The following is a 26,677-nucleotide window of genomic DNA, read 5'->3' as shown; positions in this document are numbered from 1 at the left end:
GCGGTTTCCAGTGCTAAAGGGGCCATCAGCAGGACAAGCACCCGTCCCTGCAGGGTCCACCACCCCAGGCACACCCATCCCACCCGTCCCTGCAGGGTCCACCACCCCAGGCACACCCATCCCACCCGATCCTGCAGGGTCCCACCACCCCAGGCACACCCATCCCACCCGATCTCCCCTCTCCCGGGGGGAGCCAGCTCTCGCCCGCCTTCACAGTGGAAGTTTCTGGGGCTTCAGTCAAGGTTTCAAAGGCTGGAATTGGCAAAGACGCCTCCGCACCGCCGGTGCACACACGGGGAGGGGGAGTCGGGGTGCATATGCCACAGGGACACTCAAAAATCCCTGCCACCGAGGAGCGAGGAGATCCCACAGCTCGGCGGAGCCGCGAAGACTCGCACGCTCTCGGTGGCGCAGTTATTTATTTATTTTAAACGCTGGTACATGACATTTTTCTTCTTACGAAGGCGGCAGCAGCAGAAAGCCCATCACAGCCTCTCCTGAAAGCAGAGCCTGGAAACCAGAGTCTCATCTGCATATTCATAAGTACCTGATAAATTAATCATGATGGCAGAAGCATTCAGGCTAGAAGGGAGGTGACAGGGGAAGGTTGCACCCCCCAACACAAGCCCATCCTCACTCTCGCACACGCTCCTCGTCTTCCAGGCGCAAAATGTTTTGATCCCTCCACAAGTCGGCTGAGCCCCCTGGGCGCTGCGGGGAAGGGGCTGTGCCCCCCAACATAGCACCCACCACCTCGCCCCCCAGCCCTCCGCTCCCTGGCCCCGGTGAGAGATGCAGAACAGATGGGCTGGAGCAGGGTGGAGAACCCAAAATCTGAGGGAGCTCAGCTGCCACCGCTGCACCCCGCAGCCCAGCCGTGGGCTCTGCTGCCGTGTCACCGCCTGTCCCCCGCGCGGTCCAACGTGCCCGACCCCAGCACTGCCCGACCTTTAGCTGGTGCTGAAGAGTTTGACCCTAAAAATCCCTCCATGTGCTCTCTGCCCTTAGTGCTCTCCCGGCTGGGGTGAAGGGGCATCGCCTGCGTTTCGTGCCCGGCAGCCCTGGAGCGGGAATGAGGTGCTCTGGAAGGGACAGGTGGGGTGCGGCTGGCACAGAGGTGGGAGATGGGGACGGTCAGGGGACTCCTGCACCGTGCCAGGGCAGAGGGAGCCGGCTCTGGGCGCACACCGCTCTCTCTGCCAGCTGCCAGGCACATGTGGCTTTCCCTTCCCAGTGCAGAATGCTCTCCACAAGCAGATCCACTGCTGGTGTCCTCAGTGTCACCACACTGAGCCCTTGTCTGGGGAGTCACCCTGCCCGGAGCAGAGACGCTGCCTCCGGTGCCAGAGGCAGAAATTCAACCCGCGGCTGCAGCAGCGCCTGAGCCCAGCCTGCTTTCCTCAGCAGGGCGGGCAGGAGGGGCAGAAGGCACCTGGGAGCTGCCTGTGGAACCCACGAGGGTCCAGATGTCTCTTGATTTCCCTGACCCAGAGGCGATTGCAGAGGTGGCTGCCGAGCTGGGCTGGGCTCACCAAGAACAGAGGCTCAGCACAAACCCAGCACCCCCCAACCCTTCCCTGGTGTTGGAGGGCTCAGATCTGGCTTTAGGGAGCCACAGATCAAGCCCAGTTCAGTCAGGTCCTCATGACACTGAAGCAGCTCAGCCCAGATGTCACTGCACATCCACAGGTCTGTCTGCACCAGGAGGACAAGGACGGGCACAGTGATGGAGAACTGACCCTCCCAGGGGGAGGTTGGGCACCACCCAAGGAAAACCCACCCTCACACCATGAGCCAAGCACCCATTCCCAGGTGCTGACCCACAGCTGGAGCAGCTCCGTGTCCTCCTACACCACAAGTGCCAAGAACAAGCCCATATCAGTCCCAGCATTCCATCCTCAGGAGAGCAACCTTGTGCTCTGCAGAACCCAGGCAGGATCTATCTGTCCTTCCTTCCATCTGTTGATTTTGAGTCAGGTCCCTCCCATCTCATCTCCCCGGCTTAAACACAAATGAGCAGAAGAATATTTTGGGATCTGCACATGTTAGCAGATGTTTGCAGGAGTCCCCTGCAGAGAGAGCAGTAGGAGAGCAATGGGGGACCCAGCAACGTGGTGGAGAGGCCGCTGCCGTTAGCTGTCTGTTTAATATGTTGGGCTTGGTCTGGGCCTGGGTAATTAGCACCTGAGCAGTAATTATTCACACTTGGCCTTTCTATATCCTGCTTATAGATTTGATGATTAATGTGGCTCCTTGAGTTAAGCCTGTCCTGGATTTGCCAGCACGCAGTGGGAAAGTTGGGAGGAGGCTGTTGTGTGGCAGAAGCTGCTGTCCCTCGCATCGAACAGCAGAAACAGCACAATAGAAAAATTAGAGTAAAAAAGCACTTTTCACAGAAGCAGCAGCCACTAAGCACAGAGCAGCCATCTCAGCAACACTCTGCCACCACCATCGACGCACGAGGAGCTCGGTTGTACAGCAGCAGAAGCAAAAAACCTCCCTCAGCATTCAAAAGACACTGATGCCAAATGATTTAGGGGTTTACTGGCACCCCAGAGACACAAGCTGGGCAGAGCTCTGCAGCAAAGACCCCCTCAGCCACCTTTCCATCAGAGAAACACAGTGAGGGGTCTGCAGAGAAGGACCTGCTGCCCCCACAAGCTGGGAAACGGGGAAAACCAGCTGCTAACTTCTCCACACTGGGACTTACACAGCTCAGCCAAGCACAATCCATGATCCATAAGGTGGGCTCACCTGCTCTCCTAAGCACTGGCTCCTCTGGTGTCACTGCTGGTCCTGGGTGAGGGGGCAGTGCTGCCAGCGATGGTCCTGGTCACCTGCAGGGGGACCTGGGGCTGCTTTGCAGCTCTGCTCACCCAGACTCTTGGAGGCTGAGGCTTCTCAAGCAGCTCCTCGGGGCAAAAGACATTTCCAGCAGAGTTACTCTGGGATTTCCATGCCAGGCAGGCAGGAGCTTCATCCAAGATCTCAGCCAATGCCAAACAGCACGTGGAGGTCGGCATGGAGAGGAGAGGCCAAGCCCAGAGGCAGAGCCCAGGCAGAGCTGTCCTGGCTCCCTTTCCTCAGGGAAAACACTGCCTGACTCCATGGCTCATAGATAAAGGAGCACAGAGGGGAAGCACCCACCAAAGCCTGCTCTTATCTCACTCCTCACCCCACACCAGCCCAGCTGAGCAGAATCACCTGTCCCACACCTGCAGGGAATGAGACAGAGCATCAACCCCATCTGTGCTTCTGCCCAGAGGAGGGGGAAGGGTTTTCCCAGGGAAACCCCATATCCATGGTGCTGCTGTGGACCATTCCTGCTCCCTGCAGTCCTCCTTTTCCTGGGACTGAAGCTGCCCCTTTTTGCCTGGCTGGCAGGTCCCCATCAGGCTGGAGCCATGTGTTTGTCCCCCCATACCTGCTGTCCCAAACTCATGAGGACTCCTGTGTGCCAGAGCACAGCCTCTGCCCTGTGCCCCTGCTCTCACCTTTCCTGTGTGGGAAGCTCCAGCAGCCCCACTGGGCTCAGCCCCAAAAGACAGGAGCAGCTTTGGGGCAACCCCGCCTGCCTCAGGTCCCTGATCATTTCCACACTTCCATCCTGGGAGCTCGATTTCTAATAAAGAACCCCCAAAGCAGTGCTTTCTCCCTCTTCTCCTCACCAAAATGAGACTTTTGCATTGAAATATGTGAAGCTGCATTTTTTTCCCTCCCTTTTTCCCCAGGTTTTGCAACATGAAAGTGGATGTTGATGTGAATGGAATTTTGAAATTGGAGACTGGGAAGTTCTGTGCTGGGAGGTGACTGTTTGCTCACAAAATCTCCCTTTTCCAAGCTCCCCGATGAAATTCTGCACAATTATTTTTGTCTCCTCCTCACCCAGCCAGCCCGGTGCCCCGCGCTGCTCCTGCTTTTGTTTCTCCTCTTCTCCCTGGTGAGGATGAACAAAACACCAAGCATTGCCCATGCCCACTCCTCCTCCTCCTCCTCCTCCTCGCAGGCTGCCAGCGCAGCCCGGCGCTGCCCGCCTGGCAGGGAGTGCTCAGGATCCCCAAATATTCCCATGAACTCCCCCCAGCAGAGAGCCAGGGATGCTCAGCTCAGGGAAGGGCACGCCAGCACCTCACCCTCCTGTTTGCTTTGGTGCTGGAGGGCAAACACCAGCCCAAAACACGTGTGAAGGGACAGGCTTCACTCTCAGCAGCCCCATGCTGGTGTGAGGCCGGGGAGAGCTCTGCAGGCAGCTTCCAGCAGGGCTTGGGATGGGGATCACCCTGCACGGGGGCAGAGCAGCACCCAGGTGTCTGGGGAATGCTCAGAGCCAGGGGAGAACCCCCATATCCAGGCTCTGTGGCTGCTCTCTTCCATCACCCATCTCCCCACAGCACCACGAGCCTCCTGGCTCTTCCACATGCCCCAGAAGGCAAGGACACAGCTGAAAAGCCCAGGAGCCAGGCCATGGAAACCCCAGGCCCCGTGGTGCTGTGCCCTCAGCTCGGTCACAGGACGGATGAGGGGGAGGACTGAGCCTCCAGCTTCTCCCCCTGGAGTTACCAGTGGATTAACTCAGCCTCAGGTTGTTTCAGGAGCACCCACACCCAGAGCTCCTTCAGCCTGCCCCACGGTGCCTGCGGGGTCAGGCAGTGCCTCTGGCTTATTCCCAGGCTCAGGAACTGTTGACTTGGGAAAACCCTCAAGTTTTGGAGCACATGTATTAAAACAAGCAGTGCTGTGGCCATCCAGGCTCTTCCCCTTCTGTCCATGGAGACTTCATGTTTCAATCCAGCAGGAGGGGAAGGGGAGCCAAGTGCCAGCCAGGGTGGATCAGCAACTCCCAGGGGCTCAGGACAGGCTGTGATCTCCTTTCTTTGTCCCATGCTCCTCACCACAACAGGCAGTGACCAGAGCACCCAGACACGCAGGATAAGGGGTGCAACCAAAGACTGACAGATGGAAACCCTGCAAGAGGGAGGAAATCTGGTCCTTCTCACCCCAGTGTCAGATTTTCCTTGGTTTTTGTACCTCAGCCTGCAGTAATAGAACAACACCACCAGGCTGGGTGGAGAGGACACACAAGGAAAACAACTCATGGTCAGCTTGCTGGATTTCATCTGACTGATGTATTTATGTCACCCCCTGCCCAGATTCACTGGGTCTCTACAGCAGGATGGTGTTTTTATCCTTGGTCTCCAGGTGGGAAAGGGAGGCAGTGTCCTCAGGTGAGGCTGCAGCGGGCTCCAGGCAGAGCAGGCAACTGAACACACAGATCCTGAATCCATCCCAGCCAGTGGCAGCTCTCTCATGTATATGAAATTTATGTTTGAGTCTCTCCCCAGGGATTCATCTCCCATCTTTCCCCTTTAATTATAAAAATTAGTAGGTTTGAGGTATATTTTGAGAGTTTTTCTTTTCCTGTGTTGACAAAGTGCAATACTTGATGACTCTAACCCCAAATTCTCTGTGACACAGATACCCTACCAATTATAAAATACTTCCAAGCTCGCTCCATAAACCCCTTTGCTGTTGCTATTAGTATGCATTAACATTTTATTGGTGTTACAGGATGAAACATCCAGTCTTGCAGCTCCAGTGGGCTTGGGGATTTCCAGCATCCTGCAATATGTATCCGTGCAGAGGAAATTAAAATGTGGATGGATCAGCAAGATACAGTCAAATCCTCTACAGTAATTTGGAGAAGACTAAACTCTGGTGCTAGTGGAGCATATTCCAAGCTATCTAATAGAGAGTTGATGATCTCTGTAACAGCCTTTTTGTAAGTTTTATTCTTGCCTACAAGGGAATTTTTTCAAAGTGAGTATGTAATACCTAAACTAATATTTTTAAAGGTATATGCTCTAAACATGGAAAAGTAAGGCCCTTTGCAGAGCAGTCACTTCCAGTGATCAGCAAGTACTTGATAAAAGAATTTACTCACATATCTTACAATCTAGCTGGAATTTCCACCCACACCCCTCATTTCTCTATAGTTTGTATCATCACAGGACACATAAACCCTTAGGAATATAATCATGCTTTGCTCTTTAGCCATAGTACAACACAGATATCCTTTAGCAGCATCAGCACTTGAAGCCTGAAGTGCTGTGTCCACCCACCAGCTGTTGGAGCATGGTGCTGGTGTCCAGCATCACATACTTCACCATCTCAAAGAAAACCCCAATTTTCATACATAAAACTGGGAGTAATTCACATCCAAATGGAAAATCTGGGTAGCTGACTTGTGCAGTGCAGTCTGCTTGGGTTTATCTCTCCCAGGTGCCTTAAAACACAGGAGAAGCAATAAAGAACTGATCCCCTGCCTTCTCTTCTTCTTCCATTTATAGGGTCAGGAAAACCTTAATCTAGTTTCTAAAAGGAAGGAAAATGTGCTCAGGTGGACTCAACCCCACACCTCGCTGGGTCAGGGCCTTGCAGTGCCACTCCTACAGGACCCCCCTCCTGGGGATTTTTTGTTTCCATGGGTGTGACTGTACCGAGCATTAAGGAGCCCAAATTCTAATGAGGGATTTTGATGTTATTTATTATCTGTGTTACAGTTGCAACTGGGAACATGGGGAGGGACTCGTTCCAATTTTAGCGACAACTGCATTAATGCCCTGCACAGAGCCAGCCCATGTAGACATTCCCAAGCCCAGGCTTTTTATAGCAAGCAGAAGCAACCACTCCACCCCCTGAAAGGCCTTTTCTAACCTCCAGAACCTGCTCACAGCCTTGTTGTGCTCCTCAGAACAAGCCTATCTCCAAGCTGATGATGCCCGTCACGGTTCAGCCCCTGCTGAATCTGATGTGGAGACAGCCCTTTTTCAATTTGGCTCATCCTAGCCTGAGGTTTGGCACAATTTTACAAGACCCTGTGTGTCCCCAGGATGTTCAAGGAGTTTTCTCCAATGTCAATGGCAAGAGCGCTCATCCACCGAAGGGGAAGCAAAGTTAAACGATGAAGATGTCTCCTCTTGGGTATTAGAGCATGAAATGACCTCCAAAAGCCCTGTTAAATTCTACCTCTGAGCCAGGGGAGTCCTTGTTGAAGCAGCAAGAAGATTCTTTGAGCTTCTCAACTGTACAAGGTTCCCACCAGCACGCTGGCAGCAGGAGAGTTCAGGTAACTTTAGCAGTTATCACTAACAACCAGTTTCACCTCCTCCAACCCATTTCTGCCTCCTTCCCTCTCTCAAGAAGCCAGTGCAGTTGCAAGAACACAGTGCAGAGTGCAGGGCTCTGGTGTGGTTCAGCAGCAGGTCCTTGGGGTACAAAGTGCATCTTCCTCTTGGCAAGTGCCCACTCAGATTGTGCAGCTCCTGCTGTGGGGCTGCTTTGTTTATCCACTCGCAGGATCCCAGCACAGCACAGTGGAACTGAGCCACGCACCAGGGACAAGTCAATACAGCAACAACGACATCAAGTACTTCTGGTTTTTATTCTGTTACTGCTATCTCCACATGAGGCTGCTTCTCTCAACTCTTACTTCATCACTGGCTGCCATAAGCGATCATTTATAAAGGAGGGCTGTGAAGGAAGAGACAGGGCAAGGCTGACAGCGACTCAGGAAACGCACCCCGTGCAAAGGCAACAGCTGGAAAAGAGTAACATGAACTGGCCTACGTATGGCAGCCCCAAAGATCCAGCTCTGAAAACTGAATTTAAAAAGAATGGCTTGGTCAGTGGCTGAAGGGGAAAATGGCCAGAAACCCACGCTACGTCTGCTTCCCCTTCACTGCGCGTCATGTTCGCTGAGGGACACGCTCAAGACAAATTCAAGTGCCTTCAAAGACAACATTTGTGATCCAAGATGACATTTCTGCTCCCCGTCCACCCCTCCACACTGCTGCTGCTTTTAGCAACACGCGCTGACAGTTGGCCTGTGCTGATGGAGAAGATGTAACCCAGAGACAAGAAAAGGAGCATTTGCTAAGCACAGCTACACTACCTCCAACCATTTGAGAGAAGGTCTAGGTTTAATTTAATCCAGGTCTATTATAAGTCCAACAAAGCTGCTGAACTACACTGATGCTGGAAGTCCTGAGTCAGCTCCTACAGCAGGACAGGAAAAACATCTGAAGGAAAAGGTTCCAGTTCTCACCCTGCCTTGGAAACAAGGCTCAAACATCCTTTGGTTATAAGTCTCTGATCTTCAAGAGGTTTGCTGGCCTGGGATCAGGCTTTGCACATCACCTACCTGCCAAATGCCAGATGAGATGGGGGGTGGACACAGCAAAAAAGTTAATAAATAAACCACACAATACAACAGAAAGACACCTTGGAAGGACACAAAGACAGACCAGATGTACTTGATCATGCAGTTAAATAAAGGATCAATTTTAGTGCAAGCACGAGGTCAACCACCAACATGGCAAGTGCATCCACAGGGCCCCTTCCCTGTGCCAAAGGCTCCAGCCATTGGCTTCACTGGCTCTGCTCCCAAAGCAGGAGCAAACCCAGTCTGAGAGAGACCAACACAGTCACCAGTGCAAAACACAGAAACTTTAATTAAACCTACAACACTGGGGAGGTGGGAAGCGCTGCTTCGGACACAGAGCAGCCCTGGGTGTGTGGGCAGAGCTGAGCCCTGGGGATGTCACTGGGAGCAGGAGGGGGGCAAAGCAAGTGGCAGCCACGAGACAGGGGCACATCCCATGCGGGCTGAGAAGACTCAATTGAGAGTTAGCTGCTTGACATCCCAAAATCCCCAGCAGGACAGAAGTGCAGACTCAGGCAAACACAAAGCTGCATGTGAGCCTCCTCCCACCGCCCCCGCAGGTCCCCAGCCCAGGGACACTGTCCCAGGGAGCAGTGCTGCAGCTGCAGGGGAAGGAAGCACCCCTCCACCCGGTTTTGGTGCTGTATTTCTGGAGTCACTCCCATGTATCGATGTCAACATTTCCACCCATCCTTTTGAATGGAAGCCTCATTTCCACAAGACGACCTGAAGAGATGTTTTCCTGACCCTCAGGCAGATAAAGAAAACCAGGGGCTTTAGCTCAGCCATTGCTGGCCAGATGCTGCACAGTCATTTAAAGGATGGGGACACCTGCCAAAAGACACAGCAACATGAGGGGACACAGGTGGAGACACTGTGAGTCTCTGCTCCAGGCACAGGCTGCTCCACTGAAGATGGACTCATCAAGTCCCAGCAAGCACACAGATCTCCAGCAACATTCCTGGAGTGGATCCATTTGAAAAGCAAACACAAAACACATCCCATTTAGGAGTAAAGCAAGACTTAACCCCAGTCTTCCACTTTCATTTAAAATACAAGTTTATAGAGTTGTTTCAGGCAGGTCAAAAGCTCCTTGTCCCCCACCCCCTGCCCAGGGCCAAGCCAGGAGCAGACAGGACAGCAACAGTGCCAGAAAGCTCTGCTTCAGCTCTGTGGACATTTCACCACCTCTTGACTTAGACTCTTTTCTTACTCTCCTTCCCCTGAGTGCCTGCAAGAACCTTTACAAGAGGGAGTGAGTAGGTCTGTTTAAAAAAAATGAAAAAACAATTTTAAGAAAAGGAAAAAAATCACGATCATGTTTCTTCCTCCCACCCCAGCAGTAAAGCAGTGCAGCAGCAAAAGCTGAGCAGCCTGGCTGGGGGCAGCCCCTTCATGGTCTGCAGGAATGCCAGAGGAAGGATTCCTGCTCTCCTGACCCCCAGCAAACACCAACCAGTCCAGTCCTCTGTCCCTGCCACACCCAGCCTGGAACCCCAAGAAGAAACATCCCCACTGCAGCTGCAAAGCTGTGCACCAGCTTGGTCATGACCTGTGGACAGACAGCTCACCTCAAAAACAGCACCAGCGCCTTCTGCCCTCCAGTGATGCTGCTGGTGTGATCAGACCACCAGTCTTCAACACACTGCAAGTGTGCCACCACTGCTGCTGGTGGCACTGCAAGTGTGGCTCCCCTGCCTGAGCTCCAGCACAGCAACAGCAGCAGGGAAGGACAAAGGAAAAGAGCTTTCTCCAGGTATAACCTGCTGTCCTGGGCTACCTATGCTTTTTGTTTCCAGCACGAGTATATGAATGCATGAGAAGCTGCATGCTGTCCCCTCATGCTGCCTGTGCTCCAGGGATGTCCCCCTCAAAGAGCTGGGGATCGTGCTGCTTCGTGGGGAAATCCCTTTGCTGTGGGGGTGTCTCTACAATTTATGACCAAGATTTATGACCAAGCAGGAGCAACCACAGTCACCTTGTGCCACTGAGGCCAGCCCAGCCCCAGAGCAGCAAAGCACAGGGATTGCAGAGGGCAGGTTGGACCCAGTTATGGATGTGTGTGAATGTGTCAGGGTTTGTGCCAGTTAAGAGGGGGCCTGAGCAGTATCTTTGCATAGCTGTTCCCAAAGAGCTGGGTCCCTCCAGGGACTCTGTCTCCAGCTCCAGAGCCAGCTCAGACACCTGCAGCCCAGAAGGTTCCCAGCCTCACCCAAGAGAAGAGGTGCTAGTGAGAAAGGAAGACCCAGGAAACCTTGCAGAAGAGGTGGAGGGAGGGCACTCTCCTTGCCCAGAAAAAGGGAGAGACAGTACCCTGGGCTTCCACAACCCACAGACACTCCCTACAACTCCCTCTTCCCTGTTCAGACCTCCAGTGCAGGCAGAGCTGGCTGATACAGACACGCACAGGCATGAAACCCGCGCACTGGTTTCCCAAAGCAAACAGCAACAGGAAACTCCAATGAAATTCAAAAGAGAAATTGCAGTTACCACTGCCCAACACATACACACGTGCCTTCCTCCCCTCCACACCCCTTTCTCTTGGGAAGCCAAGCAGAGGGCCTTTCCAGCAGGGCAGCCCCTGCTCAAACCCATCCCCACTCCCGGCAGGGATGCGGCACAGCGGAGCAGCGCGGCCCCGGCTCGGCCGCTGGCCAGATGTCCCCAGGGTGGGGACGTGCAGGACGAGCTGCTCCAGGTCCCATCTCCCGTGCCAGGCCAGCGAGTGCTTTGGATCTGTGGTTGCCGATGAGGATGTGCAGGAATGGATGGGCTGGGTGGTGAGGAGGGGTGCGGGGAGGAGGAAGAGCGCCGTGCTGTGCCTCCGCTGCCTCGGCTCCTCCCGCGCTCTCCTTAAGATGTCACAGGCTGGATGGGGAGCAGGCTGCCGAACTTAAAGTGCTGGATCACAGGAAACTTCTCCAGGCACTGCAGGAGGAGAGATAAAGAGAGGTGAATTCAGGAGACACTTCCACCTTACACACACAGCCTGAGCCACATCCTGCCCGCAGGGTCAGGTTCGGGGCCACTCAGCTCAGACAAAGGCAGAGGATCAGCCCCATGTTTGCTCCCCACATTCCAATCAGACTTCTCAGGCCAGGAGCACTTCATAACCCCATCCCCTTCCCTTCAGCCAGAGTCTTTTTCTTACTGAAATTCAGTATAGGGAGGCCTGGAGCAGAAGCAGCATGTCTATGTCAGCAGCCTTCTCCCTCACCACTCTCCTTGCTCAAGCTGATGTCTTTGAAGAGCTTCACTCTACAAACACTGAGAACTGCAGAATCCCCTGGGCAGAGAGACTCTCCCCTCCAGGCCAGTGCCAACACTCTGGGTTTGAGGCACCATTCTGCAGCTGCAAGGCACTGCCCAAACTGCATTCCAGGCTCTCAGGTCTTTGATGGACAAGCACCAGTGATTTTGCAGCCATAGTTTAAGATATGATCCTATTTCTAACAACCCCTCACCCCTGAAATTCCCACCTCCCACTGAAGAGTAATGGATCACAGGTCAGTCACACAGATCCACTACAAAGCAGATTAGCTCAGAGCTGCTTCCTGCAGCTACACCCAGACTCTGTGGGGCTGCAAAGGCACAGCCCCTGCCACTCACCAGCCAACAGCAGGAAGGTCATGGACTGTGGTCAATAACGTCAGTTTGCCAGCACTTGCCTGGCAGAGCCACTCAGAGCTCTTGTTTTTGAGTCACTGCAGACTCGGACTGCCCAAACCTCACGGAGGGCACAGAGCAGGCTCCACACCACCACACAGAGCCCAGCAGTGCGTGTTCACCAGCCATGATGTAGTCACAACTCTCCATAGGAAGGAGTCTTGTGCTCTCCGCGGGGCCAAACTGGACTTGCTGCAGCAGGGAAGGCTCTGGGGCTGGAGAGGAAGGTGTGTGCTGCAGACAGCTCTCACCCCAAGGCAGGACTCAAGCACAGGCACCCTGCCCTCGTGCTGTCATCATGGACAAGCAGGAAGATTAGTGCCCAGAAGCCCAGGCCTACAGTAATCCCTCTGGAGCCAGAGGTCAGGCAACTGGCTCCAAGCACCAGCACACTGGAGCCAAACAAGTTTGGAGGTGGTGAAAGTACAGCATGGCTGCATCCACTCCTGGGGATGCCAGGCAGAAAACCACAAATCTCCATGGCAGGGCACCAAGAAGAAGCAAGCCCTGTGAGCATCAGGGCATGTCACCTTCAAAGCTTCCTAATGCTCAGAGCTGCTGCTGTCTCCACACAACCACTTAGACAAACTCTCAGAGGAAGCAGGGCTGGGTAACACAGGCATGAGGGGAGAGCAGAGAGAAATGAACATTGGAGATGCTGACAGCTTGAAATGTCAGCCCAATTAGCTCCAAGGAGTTCTGTGGAAGACCAGACTGGTTTGGGCTCAAGATGGAGAGACTCTACCACCAGTGGGAAGAAGGGGTACATTCCATGTAAAACACCACCAGCTCAAGAGGAGACAAGCAGAGAAATTTCTCTTCCTCTATTCAGAAGGACTAGCACAAGTTTAGTGAATCATCAGCGGTACCAAGCAACAGGGCCTTCCTTGTATCAGCTGTGGATGAAACTGTACCCAATACTAGCTCAATTTCAGGCTTATTTCTTCTTGCCACCATCTTCATCCCACTGAAGGTCTGCTTGGGACTCAACTGGGGAGTAGAGTCATGCATCAAGTCCAACCTTTAAAGATGGAACTGGGACTAGATTAGTTACAATGGAAAGTATTTCCTGACTGACTGCAGAGAAGGAAAGGTCAGGAGACTCAAAAGCAGGCTCAGGGGAAAAACATCAAGGCTGCTGCTTTAACCACACTCTATTCTGTCAACTTCTTCACTTGCCTTTGATGGAGAGAATAAGAAAAGCCCATGGACTTTCAAGCAAACACGTCTTCACCCATTATATTATAAATAGACACATTTGGGATTTCATAAACACACAGAGTTGAAGATACATTGTCTTCAGTCTGCTGCTCCTCTGCCCCGGAGTGCCTGGATCCAGAGCACAGCTCCTGGACACACAGACACACCTGAGCTTTCTGTCAGCTGTTTAAAGCCTTCCCTTAGAGGAGACAGAGAAGAGATAAAGCCTTTGGAGTGCTTTTCAGATGAACTGGGTCTGGGGGCTGCCCCACTCCCACCAAGTGGGATTTCTCCTGGTCTGTTTCCAGCAAGTGAGCCCCTCCTCTGCTGCTGCCCCCACTCAGTCCCAGTCCTGGTCAGTGCTCCTCAGCCACCCCAGACGTGTTACAGAGCTGGAGCCTCCAGCTGAGTGTCTGATTTCACCTGATCTAATTGCAATGGGTGATCAGAGGGGCAGGGAGAAGGGAGGGGAAAACAAATAAAACCTGAAATCTTGCTCTCACTTTGCCAGTTAGACAAAGCAACCCCACAACCCCAAACCTTCCCTCTCTTTGCCATCACACCCCCCAGGCTCTGCCACAGGAGCTGCCTGCCTTGAGCTGGACAAAGACCCATGCCAGTACTTGAGGGGTGCTGCTGGCTTCTCTTCGGCTAATGCTGGCAGTGGCTAATTGCACAGAGACTGCACTGGTGAAGGCTGCACAGAGAGCAGAAATACACCAGGAGCCAGCAGAAAAGAGACAAGGTCTCCAGCAACGAATTTGTAGCTGGCCTGAGACACCCAGATGGATTCAGTTTGCAAAGGATGAAGGTTAAGTGACTCCTAACCTCGTGTCATTCCCAGAAAATCAGCCTAACAGATCCTCCAGTTGCAAATGTTGGTGTAACCTGCAGGGCCAGGCACACTATAACTGAAAGCTCTGCCCAGCCACGCTGCCATGTCCACATCCACACCCCTGCCATCTCCCCAGCCAGGCAGGAACTGGCTGAGCCAGCATCAGGGTAGAGAACTTCCCAGAACAGATTATATCTAAAGATATTATATATTGTAAAGAACCCTTAGGACCCCTGAGCAGGAGTGCCCCCTCTTCTCTGCCTATCCAGGTGAACACAACTTCCATGCCATGGCAAGAGAGAACACTGCACAAGGATCATGTTTTTAGGATTAGTCTTTTAAGACCTACAAATATTATCTGAGCTAAAAAAACTGAATTTTAAGTTCTTTGGTTGATTCAATGTTTTTTACACTTTAGCCTAAATTAGTACCATTTACCCTTCCTAGCAGTTTTTGCATTCTCCCCTTGACACAGCTACATCTCAGATACTTCTAGAAACCTACCAGTATTGGATCCAGCATTTTCACACAGAAAGTAATCTGCTACTCAAAACAGACTAAGCCTTCAGAAAAGACCATGTCTTGGGTGCACACAGAAGAGCCAAAGAATCTCCCAGTCTCTAGAGAATCCCTGAGCTGTGCTCTCTCCAGCCAGGGGACAGGGATATCTGCCAGCACTCACTGGCCCCAAGTCATCAGTGAATGTGTGGCTCATCCCTGCCAAGCTCCTCCAGCCAGGTACAGGGGAGAGCAACCACAGCACAGGGCATGTGGGGTGCCAGGCAGGAACATCCTGGGCAATGTGGGATGCCAGGGGAGCACCCAGCTTGTGAAGCAACTGATCCAAAGGAAAGGAAGGACCACGGCAAGGCTGTTGAGGCAGCAGCAGACCACACTGAAGCTCCAGGTCTTAGGACACTCATGTTTCACTTTAAAGGCACTCACAGTGCTGTGGTCTTCCCTTCAGACCCCTCAGCTCTCACAGCTCAGCCTCCAGCTCAGGGTTTTCCAGCAGGCAGTGTCTCCAGCCCCTGTGTCAGAGCTGCAGCCCAGGGACAGCCCCCTCTCCAAGGAGCAGCCCGGGGCACCCCTCCCAGGAGCAGCCAGGCGAGGGGGCCGGCCCCCAGCCCCACTTCTCTTTGGAGGCTGGGAGGAAAGCTGAGCTGGGGGCGGAAGGAGCCAGCGGGCCTGGGAGTGACACCTCACAGATTAGAGAGGTATGTGGCCTGGAACCTAAACACAGGATGTGCAGTGCAGAGGAAGGGCTGGGGGAGGGAGCGGCGTTCGGCACAGTTAACCCCTTTGTGCGCTGGCCTGAGCACAGCTCTGTGTCCCAGCAACCAGAGCTTGTCCCAGCTCCCAACAGGAGCACGGCTCACACCAGCAGCACTGCAGGGTGTGGGATTCATTCTTTCAGGCACCACCAGTCCCCACCCCTCAGTGCCAGCAAGGAGTTCCACCATCCCTGCTCCTCCAGTGCTTTAGTGCAGCCAGTGCATCCTGCAGAGCCAACACCGTTCCCTCTGGAGGTTCCTGTCCTACTTCCTCAAGCCCAGGGTTAGCTTGAGCAGGAAGGAAGATAAGGGAGAGCCAAAACTGCCCAGTTCTCCAGGTCAGGGTTCACCAGGAAAGCCTGGGGCAATGCCAGCAGAGCTGGTGGGCGGAGGGTGGCCAAACTAGAGAGGTGGCTGTGGTCTCACTGGGCTGGCACATGGCAGGGATGGAGCTGGTAGAAAGGGTAAATCAGTAGGAAGCACTCAGCCTGCTCTGGGGCTCTTGAAACATGGGATGGTAATTTAAAATAAGTCTGCTCTAGGTGGTAAATTAGTGGTGGACCAGAACAACAAGCAGGTCAAGACGTTGGCCCTAATCTGGAGATCTGCACTTGCACTATGGTAAGACAAGACATGGCAAAAGTCATGTTTGCAAGGAATGGCCACTTTGGGATTGGTCTTGGGGCAAACATGAGGCAGAAGCTTCATTCAACCCAGCAGCACCTGAATGGCCAAGGGCTCCCAAGCCACAGTCAGCAAGGAGCAACAAATGGCTGTGATGGGTCCCCACAGCTGGAGCAGCAGAGGAGCTGACCCAGGGTGCTGTGGGAGAGCAGGTGAGTGGCCGAGCAGCCTCTCCATGCCCACAGCACTCACCTCTGCCTTGTACATGCGGATGAGGCCCTGGTTGACCTTGGACCAGGAGGGCACGGCGCTGATGTTCCAGAGCTGGTTGGAGTGCTCGGCAAAGGGGCCTGTCTTCATCTGAAAGAGACCAAGCACAGGGCTGAGGGAGCTGGGCCAGCCAGGAAGCTCGTGCACCAGCAGTGACTCATGCTCACACTGTCTCCAAGCAAACATTCCCACCAAGCCCAGTGACCCACGCACCAGCCACCTCACTGCCTCTTCCCTCCCTCCCTCCGTGCTCCCTCCCGCTGTGGCCACATCACATGAAGCCGTGGCAGTCCAGCTCCCCTCCTTCCCTGATAAAATTAAGCCTTTTCCTGCCACACTTTCCTAATCAGACCTCCTTCTGCACACCTCCCTTTTAATGACTGTATTAAAAAAGCCCCACATAAGTCTCGTTCTTCCCCCCAGTAGAGCTTGGCTCAACGCTGTTCCTATTCTACCCAGAAACCTCCCAGTGCAGCACTGCTGGGCTTTCCAAGAAAATGACTCATTCCCCATTCAGATCAACAACAGCAGCAGCGACAGCCATCGCTGCCTTCCCTGAATACAGAGGGCAGTGCAGGTTGGCAGCAGCTCTGTGTCCACAGCCCACTCCACACCTGCCTCTAGCTGAGGAGGGCTCTAGGGGAAGCAGGAGCAGAGGGGACATGCTCTCCAAACTAGCTCCAGAGCTGCGAGCTGTTGGCTTGCAGCAGATGCTTTACATTTTTTTTCTTTTTTTTTTTTTTTTTTGTTACTCCACTGTTTCTCCTCCCAGGGCGAGGGGTTTAGAGGAGGGAGGGTAAGAGGGAAGCTGCAATCAGGGGCAGTTGCATGTAGATTCCCTGGGTGGTTGTCTCTCCTTCTCCTCCATGAACAAAAACAGACCCTCAGGGAGAAAAAGAAATACAACACAGCCACTCTGACTGAGCGAAGTTCCCATGACATCAGAAACCACAAGGCCGAAGCTCACGCTAAAGAGGAGCGTGGGGAGAGAGGAATCTCTTGGACTCTCATTCCCGACCTGGGGCTCGAACAACTAACCCCTTCCCTCTGTGCACGCACAGGCCTGGAGAGAGGGTGGGAAAAGCGCCTCCGAAACAACCTCTCTGCTCACTAAAAAAGCAAGCAGGGCCAATCAGTGTGCTTTGGGAAAATGCTGCTGCCTTTCTGCAATGCCTGTGTGACACCAGCCTGCAGCAGAGAAAGAAAGAACGAGAGGGAGAGGGTGGGAGGACCCAAAAACCTCACTGCTTGGAGGGTGATGTGCTTCAAACCCGCCGGCCTTGGGGCGGGAGCAGCAGGGGAAGCGGGTCTGCAGCTCTGCTTGGTGCCGGGAGGACACGGGTGCATCTCCACTTCCCCTCGGAGCTTCCTGAGAGCTGGGGGGTGACAGATGAGCCACTCCCTGTCCCCTCTGCCACACGCTTCCCTCGTGGGCATGAGATGAAACGTGCACACACACACAAAGCACGGCGCTCCCCGGCAGCACCGGCGCGTTCCCCGGCGCCAGGATTTGGCACTGGTGGGCACCAAAGCAGGGGCTGCCAGGGAGCTCTGTGCCAGGCGGCTCCATCAGAGCCTCCCCCCACAACACAGGAGGTCTGGCTGCCTGAGTTTTGACGCCAAACCTTCCTTCCCCCGGTGTCACCGCCCTTCACAGGGCACAGCTGCCATCAGCCACCATCACCGTGCTCCTCTCCCCTTCCCAAGCCAGAGTACAAGGGAGGCAGGCACAGCTGGCCAGTCCCACTGTGGCCCTCCTCACCCAGATGCCCAGCGAGGGATGGCTTGGCTATGGCTTCAAGCTGGGGCGGGAAAAATAAGAGGGATGAGAAGGGCAACAAAAAAAAAATCATCTCCTTCCAGCCACAAAGGGCGAAGAGGGAGAGCTGGGGGGAGAGCGAGAGGCGGCGAGCGCGCTGCAGTCCCGCAGTGACCCCAGGGGAACAGAGTGAGTCAGAGCAGCCATATTGAGCAGGAAATTACTCACAGACGTGGCGTTCCTGCCTCTCGGTTCCCAAGAGAATCGGCCTTTTGTAAATGGTTCCTCTGTCAGTGCAGGGGGGAGGGGGACGGCTGAGGCCGTGCTTTCCTGTCAGCTCCTTCCCTTCCAGCAGAAACCCGAGCCCTCCCTTCCCAAATTTAGAAGCCAGATTGAAGCTGAAATTCCTGCTGCCTGCCCTGAGCTCTCAAAGGAGCATCTGGGCAAATGCACTGATCCCCCACAACAGCTGGGGTGTACCCAGCTCCCCTCCTCTGCACACCCACAGGCAGCCCTACATCCCTGTCCTCCACAGCCCCTGTGTGACAGGCACCACAGGGATGCTCCCAAACCCTCCTCATCCTCACACTTTCAGGTACCACACACACTCCTCTGGCAGGCAAAGGCAGCAGCAGGGGAACAATTCGAGTCCCAGCCAGCTCTGCAAACCTCACCCTGTTCCAGAACCATGTGTTCACGTCCAAACCCACCCTGCAGATTTCCCAACATCAGGTCAGCTCATGCAAAATTCAGTGCCGTGCCTGGGCGCTCCTCTAAGGAGGATGCCATGGTGGGTTCAGCCTGGACATCATCTTGCTGCTGCTTTAAAAGCCTGAGGTTTAAATACATGCCTGGCAAACACCACAACAGCATATATTCATATTCCTGAAACATCACCTGGGAGCTGAGAACAGTATCTGCTCAAGAGAATATTCTCTCAGTTGACAGAAAACAACCTTCCTCAGTTGTAGTCTGAAACAAAACCTGCTCTCATGTTGGCAAGACCCACTATGGGAACTGCTGTGGTGTTTGTTACATGTTTAACACCTTTAAAGGAGAGCTGTTTCCAGATGACAAGCTCAGAAGAAAATAATATAGTTCATTTATTAAAGTCTTTAATCCCTTCTATCTTTTTTCCCTGCTATTTTGTTTTGTTGTTGATTTTGGAGAGAAAGCATTTGGAGGGCACTGAGGCTGCCTCGCCCCCCCTAGTGGCAGTCACGGCCTTCCCGGGCGCTTGGGAGAGAAAAAACCCAAGTTTTAAAAGGAAAATCTTCATAAAAATGAAGCAGTAACCCGCACGGAGATGCACTGAATACACCACGGATTTGGTGATGCAGGTTGCTGCCGTCCCTTTCAGCTCGCGGCAGGAGGGCCAAGAGGGCTCCTTGCCACCAGGTGGCACTGGGGATCTCGGAAGAAACACTCAATTCCATGATTCACAACAAATGTGCAGAAAAGGAGCTCAAATCACTTATTTGAAAAGCCTACTGAAAAGCTGACTTTCTGCAGGCAGAAGCAGAGTGACCTGAAGCAGCAGGATTGTGCTGGGTATTTGAAACTTCCCCTGTCAGCTGGGTGCTGCAGAATCTTCTACACACGTTTCAAGAGATGTATGTTTTTTAACAGGTCAGTGCACTGTCTGGATATCACACAGGCCTAAACTAAAATAAATCTTTGACCATCTTGGCTCCTGATTTCCTGTCCTCATCTTGATCTCTTCCACCAGCACCTCTTTATTACCCATGGTATGATTTATCTTGGCATTAAGGGTTAAACCCTGTGAGGTGCTGAGTACCAACAAACCCTACCAGATTTAGCAGGACTTGACACAGCACCTCCTGGGGCTTGGGCCAAAGGCTCCTATAAAGATTTCCTACATGAAAGGCTAAGTTCAGAGTCTGTAACCTCCCTTCCCATCTAATCACTAAATTAGAGAGGCAAGGAAGGGGGAAAGTGAACAGAACAAAAGGGAAGAACTGCACTCTGTCCTTCAGAATTAATCCCATCAACTTCCTCCTGCCAGAGACAAGAAATCCCTCACCACAACAGAGCGGGTAGCTCTTGCTCTCCCTGTCCAGACTGTGCAGTGAGGGAACTGGGAAAAACACAGCCAAATCCTCCACTGATGCTGCAGGCAGCAAGCCATGAGCTCCCTCACTGAGAAACAGCCCAGGGCTGCCAGCAAGCTGAGGATCACCCTCCCCTCTCCAAAGGGCCCTGCAGTGCCTGAGCAGAGTCCTGAGAGCGCTGCCAGCTGGGGGATCTCAGCACCACCTCTGCTCCAGGTCAGCTGCAAATAAGGTGCATTTAATGGGCAACTCTTTTGGTAGAATCTGGAGGAGACAGAGAGGCACAGAGGGTTGGGAGCCTGCCCTAAGCAAGGGGAGGCCCAGGGCTGCCAGGCAGCACCCAAGGGCTGCAGGGAAGGGAGGTTGTCTTGGCAAGCCCAGTCATTTTGCAGCTCCTACTTCGTCTTCCTAGTTTATCTACAGGAACCAGTCTTCTCCATCCAAGCTCCCACTGACTGATCCAAAGTTATTTGTTTGCACTTGTTACAGCTCCCTTCAACTACAATCCACAGCCCATCCAGCTTAATTACACTTTCTTCTCAACATCCCTGTCTCAGCTCATTCAAGGAGAACACCTCTGCCATGCAACAATGGTTCATCTGCACAGTTCCACGAGAGCAAACAAACAGGCAAAGGAGGAAGGAAAAAAACACTGCCAGAGCCAAGTATCTAATGTCAAGAGAACGTCCCTGTGGGAGAAACCTTCCATTCCTCACCTCTGTAATGAAGAGGATACACTCCAGGAACATGAAATCCTTATGGTTTTCATTCACCACCTTCTCATCAACAAAGTGCCGAGGCTCCAGACTTGGATGGTCTGAAAAGAGTAAGAGACAACAGGAAGTAACCTGTATGGCAATCCCCTCCTGAGAGCAAGTTCAGCCAGGTGGTGTGCTGCCCCTCACCCAGAAACACAACCCTGCCACCAGAGCTCCTTAAAAGGCAGCACAGAGTTGCTCCCTTCTATCTCATCTCCCACTCCAGTGCCTCTGCAAGGACAAAACTCCACAGAGCAGAAATTGTATTTTTTAGCACCAAAACCTAGAGTGTCCTTTTAAAAAGCTTCATTGCAGTCATTGCAATAAAGACAGAAGTACTACACAAGGAAGCTTTCCATCTCCCAACTAGATTTATTTGGAAAGCTGAGGTAAAAAAAAAATCCAAGCCCCAAACTCTCCTGCTGTATTATACAATTTGACATATTTAAAAGTCAGCCCCAAGTTGCATCATCTTTACAACCTAGACAAATGGGGCAGAGGGTAACCCAGGACACAAGAAGATTTTTATTAGTACCTATCAGCTGGGAACTGCCCCATATGAAAGGCAGGAATTGGAAGTCATCCAAGCCCCACACGCCCTGGCTGCCAGCAGGTTCCATCCTGTAGGTTTTCTGCAGTTTTCGCATCACTTCCAGGTACCTGAGACCAAAGAGAACAGGAAAGGTTAAGGCAAGGCCTCCTCCTGTCTTTGACTTTTGTGAGGACAAGAAAAACCAGTTGGGGAAGGGACACAATTTATCACTGGTAAGCAGGACCCCCACATACAGCACAGTTCACAGAATATATATATTCAGCTCTTTTGCCATAGAAAGCAGCCTGATGATACCTGACACCAAATGCACAGAGAAATCCAGTGGCAGGGGTTTGTTTTATCTGCAAAGTCTTATGACTGTGCACATCCTTCCTCATCCCCACCGTTATTTGAAAACATTGACACTTCACATCCCTTCACCAACTTCCAAAAGAGCACAGAGTTCTCTACCTTACAGCAATCACTACTTCCACTTTTCAGGTGGAAAATTAAAGCTGGAAGTACTATAGAAGGAAATTGTTTCCATGCCACCAAACAGTGATACAGCTGGGATTACATCTCTGGACTCCAAACACCCATTCCACCAGCTTCATCACTATCAACTCTACCTCCTGGGCTGGAAACACATCTAGAGGAGCAGTGGAGGCCTGCCAGTTGCATAGATTTTTTTATTTTTGATGCCTGAGGAGATGTTAGATCCTCTGATCAGATACTCCTGTCTATCACAAAGCACAGCCTCACCCACAGAGTTCAGTAACTTGTTCTCCACTGAAGTAACTTTCCAGAAGGACACCCTCCCTCTGAAGACAAGGGCCATCTCCTCTTTTTGAGATAGTTATAATGGGTCAGTGTACAGTCCATTAAAATGTACATCTGCTCCTAATTTTGTCTAAAATTGTCTTCAGCTTTCCCATTCTACCCTTCCCCCCTAACAGCCCAATCCTTCAGCCCTTCTCCTCCCATTACCTCACCTGTTAAACACTTTGAAGACAATGGCCATCTGGTCATCCACTCTGAGCACACCGATTTTGCAGAGGCAGCAGAGAAAGGCTGCAAATGCAGCTTCGTGCCCTGGAGTTAAAAGACATGAAGAGACATGACACAGGTGTCTCTGGGCCCCAGGACAACCTTTCTGTGGGCACCACAAAGGCTCTTCAGCAATCACAGCAGTCACAGTCCCCTCTCAACCCTGTTGTCACTGCTAATGCCATGAGCTGACAATATTACATCCCCCTGCAGCACCCACCCAAATTATACCTTCTAGACATTCATAAGGTGATCATTAATTTAGAGAGAAGAAGTTCTTAAGGGAAAACAGCTCCAACTGGGCATGCTGGGAGCAAAGCAGGGACTTTCCCAGGAGCTTGGCACAGCAAGGGAAGTGGAGCACTGCAGAGTCATCTGCTTGGGGGATGCAAGAGAACCTCACATCTGCAAGCAAACAGATTTCCTCCTGCTACAAAAATATCTCCATGTTGGAAGGATGCTGATCCCACAACACTGCCAGGAACAGTTTGTCCCAGAAGGCACTGGGATCTCAGGCTAAGCCTCTGCAGCTTGGCCCTCCAGCTAACAGCACGGAAAAGAAACAACCAGCAAACCCAGAAATGTCTTTTAGTGGGAAGGACCATGGAAGAAGATCAGCAGTTCCACACTATGGACAGGTACAGCTCCCAGTGTAGGAACAAAATGCACCCATAATCTGGACACTGTGAGCTGGGGCATGGGCCCCTGGCTTGGGACACACGGCCTGGGAGGAGAGGCTGAATTTCCTTCTCTGAGCTGACCAAACCCCATCCAGCCTTTCCAAGGACAACATCTCCCCCTGGTGCCGGTGAGCCGCAGCCAGCACTGCACAGCCTCCAATCCTTCAGCCTTTACCCACAGCCTCCTCTTCCTCTCCCTGCCCAAGTCCAAAGCCATGTTTCTTTGCACTCATCCTGCTCTCCTGCCTTTTGGGGAGGACACAGCTATTCTCCAGAGAGGAGCAGAGCATGCAGACAATTCTGTATTTAGTTCTTACTGAAGCCTGTGTGGTTACTTCACCTGCAGTTCAGTATCTACTCAGGTGCTTCTAACTTCAGATTTCAAAGTCCTTCTGTAAGCAGTGATTCCCTTCTAGGGACCATCAGACCATCACAAGGTTCCTCTAGAGACACCTCCTACTGAACATGAACAAGGCTCTCACTCTAGTTCTGATTCAAGCCAGTATATTTTATCCCTTTAAACTGTCTGCTGCAGGACTGCTGCATGCAGTGAAGCATGTCCTACAGCTCATCCCAGAACAGCTTGGTTCCCATCTCCTTGGATGAGATGTGAAAGGGTGTCACAGCTCTAGCACAGCTCCCAGCTCTCAGTCACAGCCCACACAGGGCAGAGGGGTGAGGGGGCCCTAAAAAGAAGGTGTTCATTTCAAGCTTGCCCTAAAAATAGCGGTAATTATATATTTAAATATAAATACAGCACCCAGCTCCAAAGGTCCCTTTGACAAACCCAGCCTTGGCCAGTGCAAGCCCAGGTACCTGTGCCATAGTCAATGCGGGTGGAGTTCCCCACGGATTCCTTCAGGTACACAGCCACTTCTGGGGCAGCATCAGCCAAATGCTTGGGAATCACTGCTGACACCAACTTTTCTGCCTCCTGAAAGACACAGAAGACTCCCCTGGGTGAGCACAGATCTGTCACAGTCCCCAGGGACAAGGCACCCTCTGCTCAGATGCTGTCACAGCGTGAGGGCTGCAACGGTGCTCTGCAATGCCTGGAAGCAGCATGAGAGAGGAGCAAATTCTCCTGTTGGAGAAGTCATCTCCAGAGATGGAACAAGACAAAGAGAGCTTGTCCTGAGACCTATTCAGGCCACACACATCTTGTAGGACAGAAAAGCCTCATCATCCAAGTACACTGAACCAGTTACCCACTGAGCCATCTCCAGGACAAAAGCATCACTAGAGCAGCAGAGCAGCTGCAAGGCCACTGCTGCTGGGACTGGGGCTGTGCCACCTCCAGAGCTTGGTACAGGGCAAGTGCTCTGAGCTGAAGGAATTCAAGCAGTTTCCCTGATCTTTCTCTCATTTTGTGATACACTGGGCAGTTACAAAGCACAGGAATTCCTAGGGCTTGGACAGCCCTTGTGACTCATCCAGAACCTGGATACCCAGCCAAGAGCATTTACATGGCCCATATGCTCTCACAAGAGGAAAAGATAGCACCAAGTCTATGGTAAGGGATGTGTATCAAGGGGTGGATCCTTCAAGGCTTATCTGAGCAATTCCTCTGCGAGCTGCTTGGCTGCCACACAGTGACAGAGCCATTCTCCCTCCCCTGCTGGGCACACTGCCCTTCTGTGGGAGCTGCAGGTAACACTACACAGCACAGACATGCTCACCTGGTCTAGTTTGGCATACCAGGTCCTGAAGGCTTTGTTCCCAAAGCGAGAAGGTTGATCCACCGGCGGGGTTTCATCGATCCATCTGTCGAGGGTGTTCAGCAGAGCCACCAGCTTTTCAATGGGCTGCAGAGAGCAAGAGGGTGAGGGGTCACAGGGACATAAAGCAGAGCAGTCCCTCAGACTCTGACATCTCTCCCCTTGATGGGAGTCACTAAAGTCCACACCATTCTTCCCAAGAGAGGCACGTGGAAATGGGTTGAGCCAATCCTCCTCAAAATGCAGAGGAGACAGAAAAACCATTTTTCCCTGCAGGAGAGCAGTCCAGTACAAAGCCCAGCCTGAGGCTGACTCCTCAGTCACCCACACAGTCTTCCATGAGCTGTAACAGCATCGTGCTCTAAAATCTCTTGGAGAAGAGCTGCAGAACAGTCCTCACAGGACCAAGAGGCAGGGAAGGGACCTGCCACACAATAACTCAGGCTCAACAGCTTAAGGGTCCTGCATTCCCCGTAGGATAAAGAACAGCACATATACAGTGCTATGCATCCTCACCACTGGCTGATGATGTGATTTAAAGGCCCTTCTCAAGGCTCTAATAATTGTCCTGAAGTGTCTCTTAGGAGCCAGGATTAGCAGTTGATGCTGTTAAACCACGACACATTTGTACAGCAAGTCAACCTTTTCAGCATGATTCCTGTTGCTTCAAACTCCTACCAGCCAGACCACCAGGCAGCTCCAGCCCAGGGACACCACTGCATGTGGCAAAATAAAACCTATCCAGGGGAAGAGGCAGCCTGGTTAGCCCAGCAGTGCTCTCATCAGAGCAGGAATGAGAAACTCTCAGAGAAATGTCTCGATTCAAACACAAAGTTGATGGGAAGACAGCAACAACAGCAAGACCACAGCCATGTTTCTCACACCCAGTGCTGGCAGTGAGGGACCCATGTGGAAGGAAAAGAGGTGCAGCAGATGGCACAGCACAATGTCTACAGCTGTGTTGTCAGACCAGAGCTGGCTCATGCACACCCCAGCTCCCTGCATGGCCCAAATGGCTGGAGAACAGCTACACCCCCCACACCAAGAGGCAACACCACAGGCAGCACTTTTAGCAGCTCCAGACAGTTTCAGGAGGCTCTGCTGACAACCGGTCAAGCCTGCCAGAGGCTCTGGGATTCTCCCTGCCTGACTCCAAGCAGCTGGAGAGCCATCAGCCGCCACAGCAGCTGGCCAGGCCCCGGGCAATGTAGGCTCCTCTGTCTCGAGAGGGGATTCCTCCTTCAAGGGGACAAAGAGGACAGCAGAAGCAGCGGCTGGTTTGGCTGGTTTGACTTTGCTGGAGGCATCGACCGTGTGAAGCTGCCTGGTCTCCTGGGTTGTGGTTCAATTCTTCATGCTGCTGTCGGGAGGACAAGGAAACAGCAGAGCCCAGCAAGTTTCCAGCCCTTGAAGTGCCACTCAGAGGGGGTGGGCAGAGGCAGGCATGGCAGAGCTGTGCTGCCACTGAACCAGCTGCAGGTCACTCTTGGGGGAAGGGTCTCATGGCAGACACAGCTTTCCACAGACAGTGACTCCTGAGGTGCCACCCCAAGGACATGGAGGGAACAAGCAGGACAGGGATACTCCCACCCCAGGACCTCGCCATTTAGCCACTGAGCTAGACCAGAGACTGGGACAAGACCTGAGAACACCGAGAACACAAAAAAAGGGACAAGACAGCTTAAAGCTCTGGGTGACCCTGGAGGCACTAACAGTGCCCCAGATCCACATGGACCAAAGCAGCACAGCCCCCTCTGCATCAGCTCCCTGCTCCCAAAACACTGTAGGAATCAAACACATTCCCATTGCACTGGGCCATGTTTGGACTCAGCCCTACTCCTTCCTGGCTATTGCATTCCCCTCCAATTAAGCAACAGCATCCCCAGCACTGGGTTGCATTAAATAATTAAACCGTGCTGGTGATTTATCCGCCGGCACCAGCAGCTCATTATGAGCAGCCACCGTATTTCAAACCCTCTCCACGAGCACTCGGTGCTGCCTGGATAAATGGCTGGCATGGA

General features: G+C 52.7%; 1 protein-coding gene across 1 annotated transcript in view; it reads right to left on the bottom strand.

The window, feature by feature from the left end:
• Positions 1–10,863: 10,863 nt before the first annotated feature.
• The window catches only part of PTPA (protein phosphatase 2 phosphatase activator), a 22,109-nt gene continuing 6,295 nt past the window's right edge, over positions 10,864–26,677 (bottom strand). Inside the window, exons 4-10 of the mRNA XM_064393662.1 lie at positions 24,618–24,743; positions 23,755–23,872; positions 22,204–22,303; positions 21,215–21,339; positions 20,638–20,738; positions 16,073–16,180; positions 10,864–11,149 (exon numbers count right to left, since the gene is read on the bottom strand). Coding sequence (XP_064249732.1) covers positions 11,075–11,149; positions 16,073–16,180; positions 20,638–20,738; positions 21,215–21,339; positions 22,204–22,303; positions 23,755–23,872; positions 24,618–24,743 — 753 coding nt within the window. The 3' untranslated portion in view covers positions 10,864–11,074. The remainder of the gene's footprint in view (positions 11,150–16,072; positions 16,181–20,637; positions 20,739–21,214; positions 21,340–22,203; positions 22,304–23,754; positions 23,873–24,617; positions 24,744–26,677) is intronic.

This window comes from Passer domesticus, chromosome 18, assembly GCF_036417665.1.
Source record: "Passer domesticus isolate bPasDom1 chromosome 18, bPasDom1.hap1, whole genome shotgun sequence".
NCBI classification, from domain to species: domain Eukaryota; kingdom Metazoa; phylum Chordata; class Aves; order Passeriformes; family Passeridae; genus Passer; species Passer domesticus.
The sequence above is the reverse complement of the archived record's forward strand: the minus strand, read 5'-3'. Positions and strand labels throughout refer to the sequence as shown.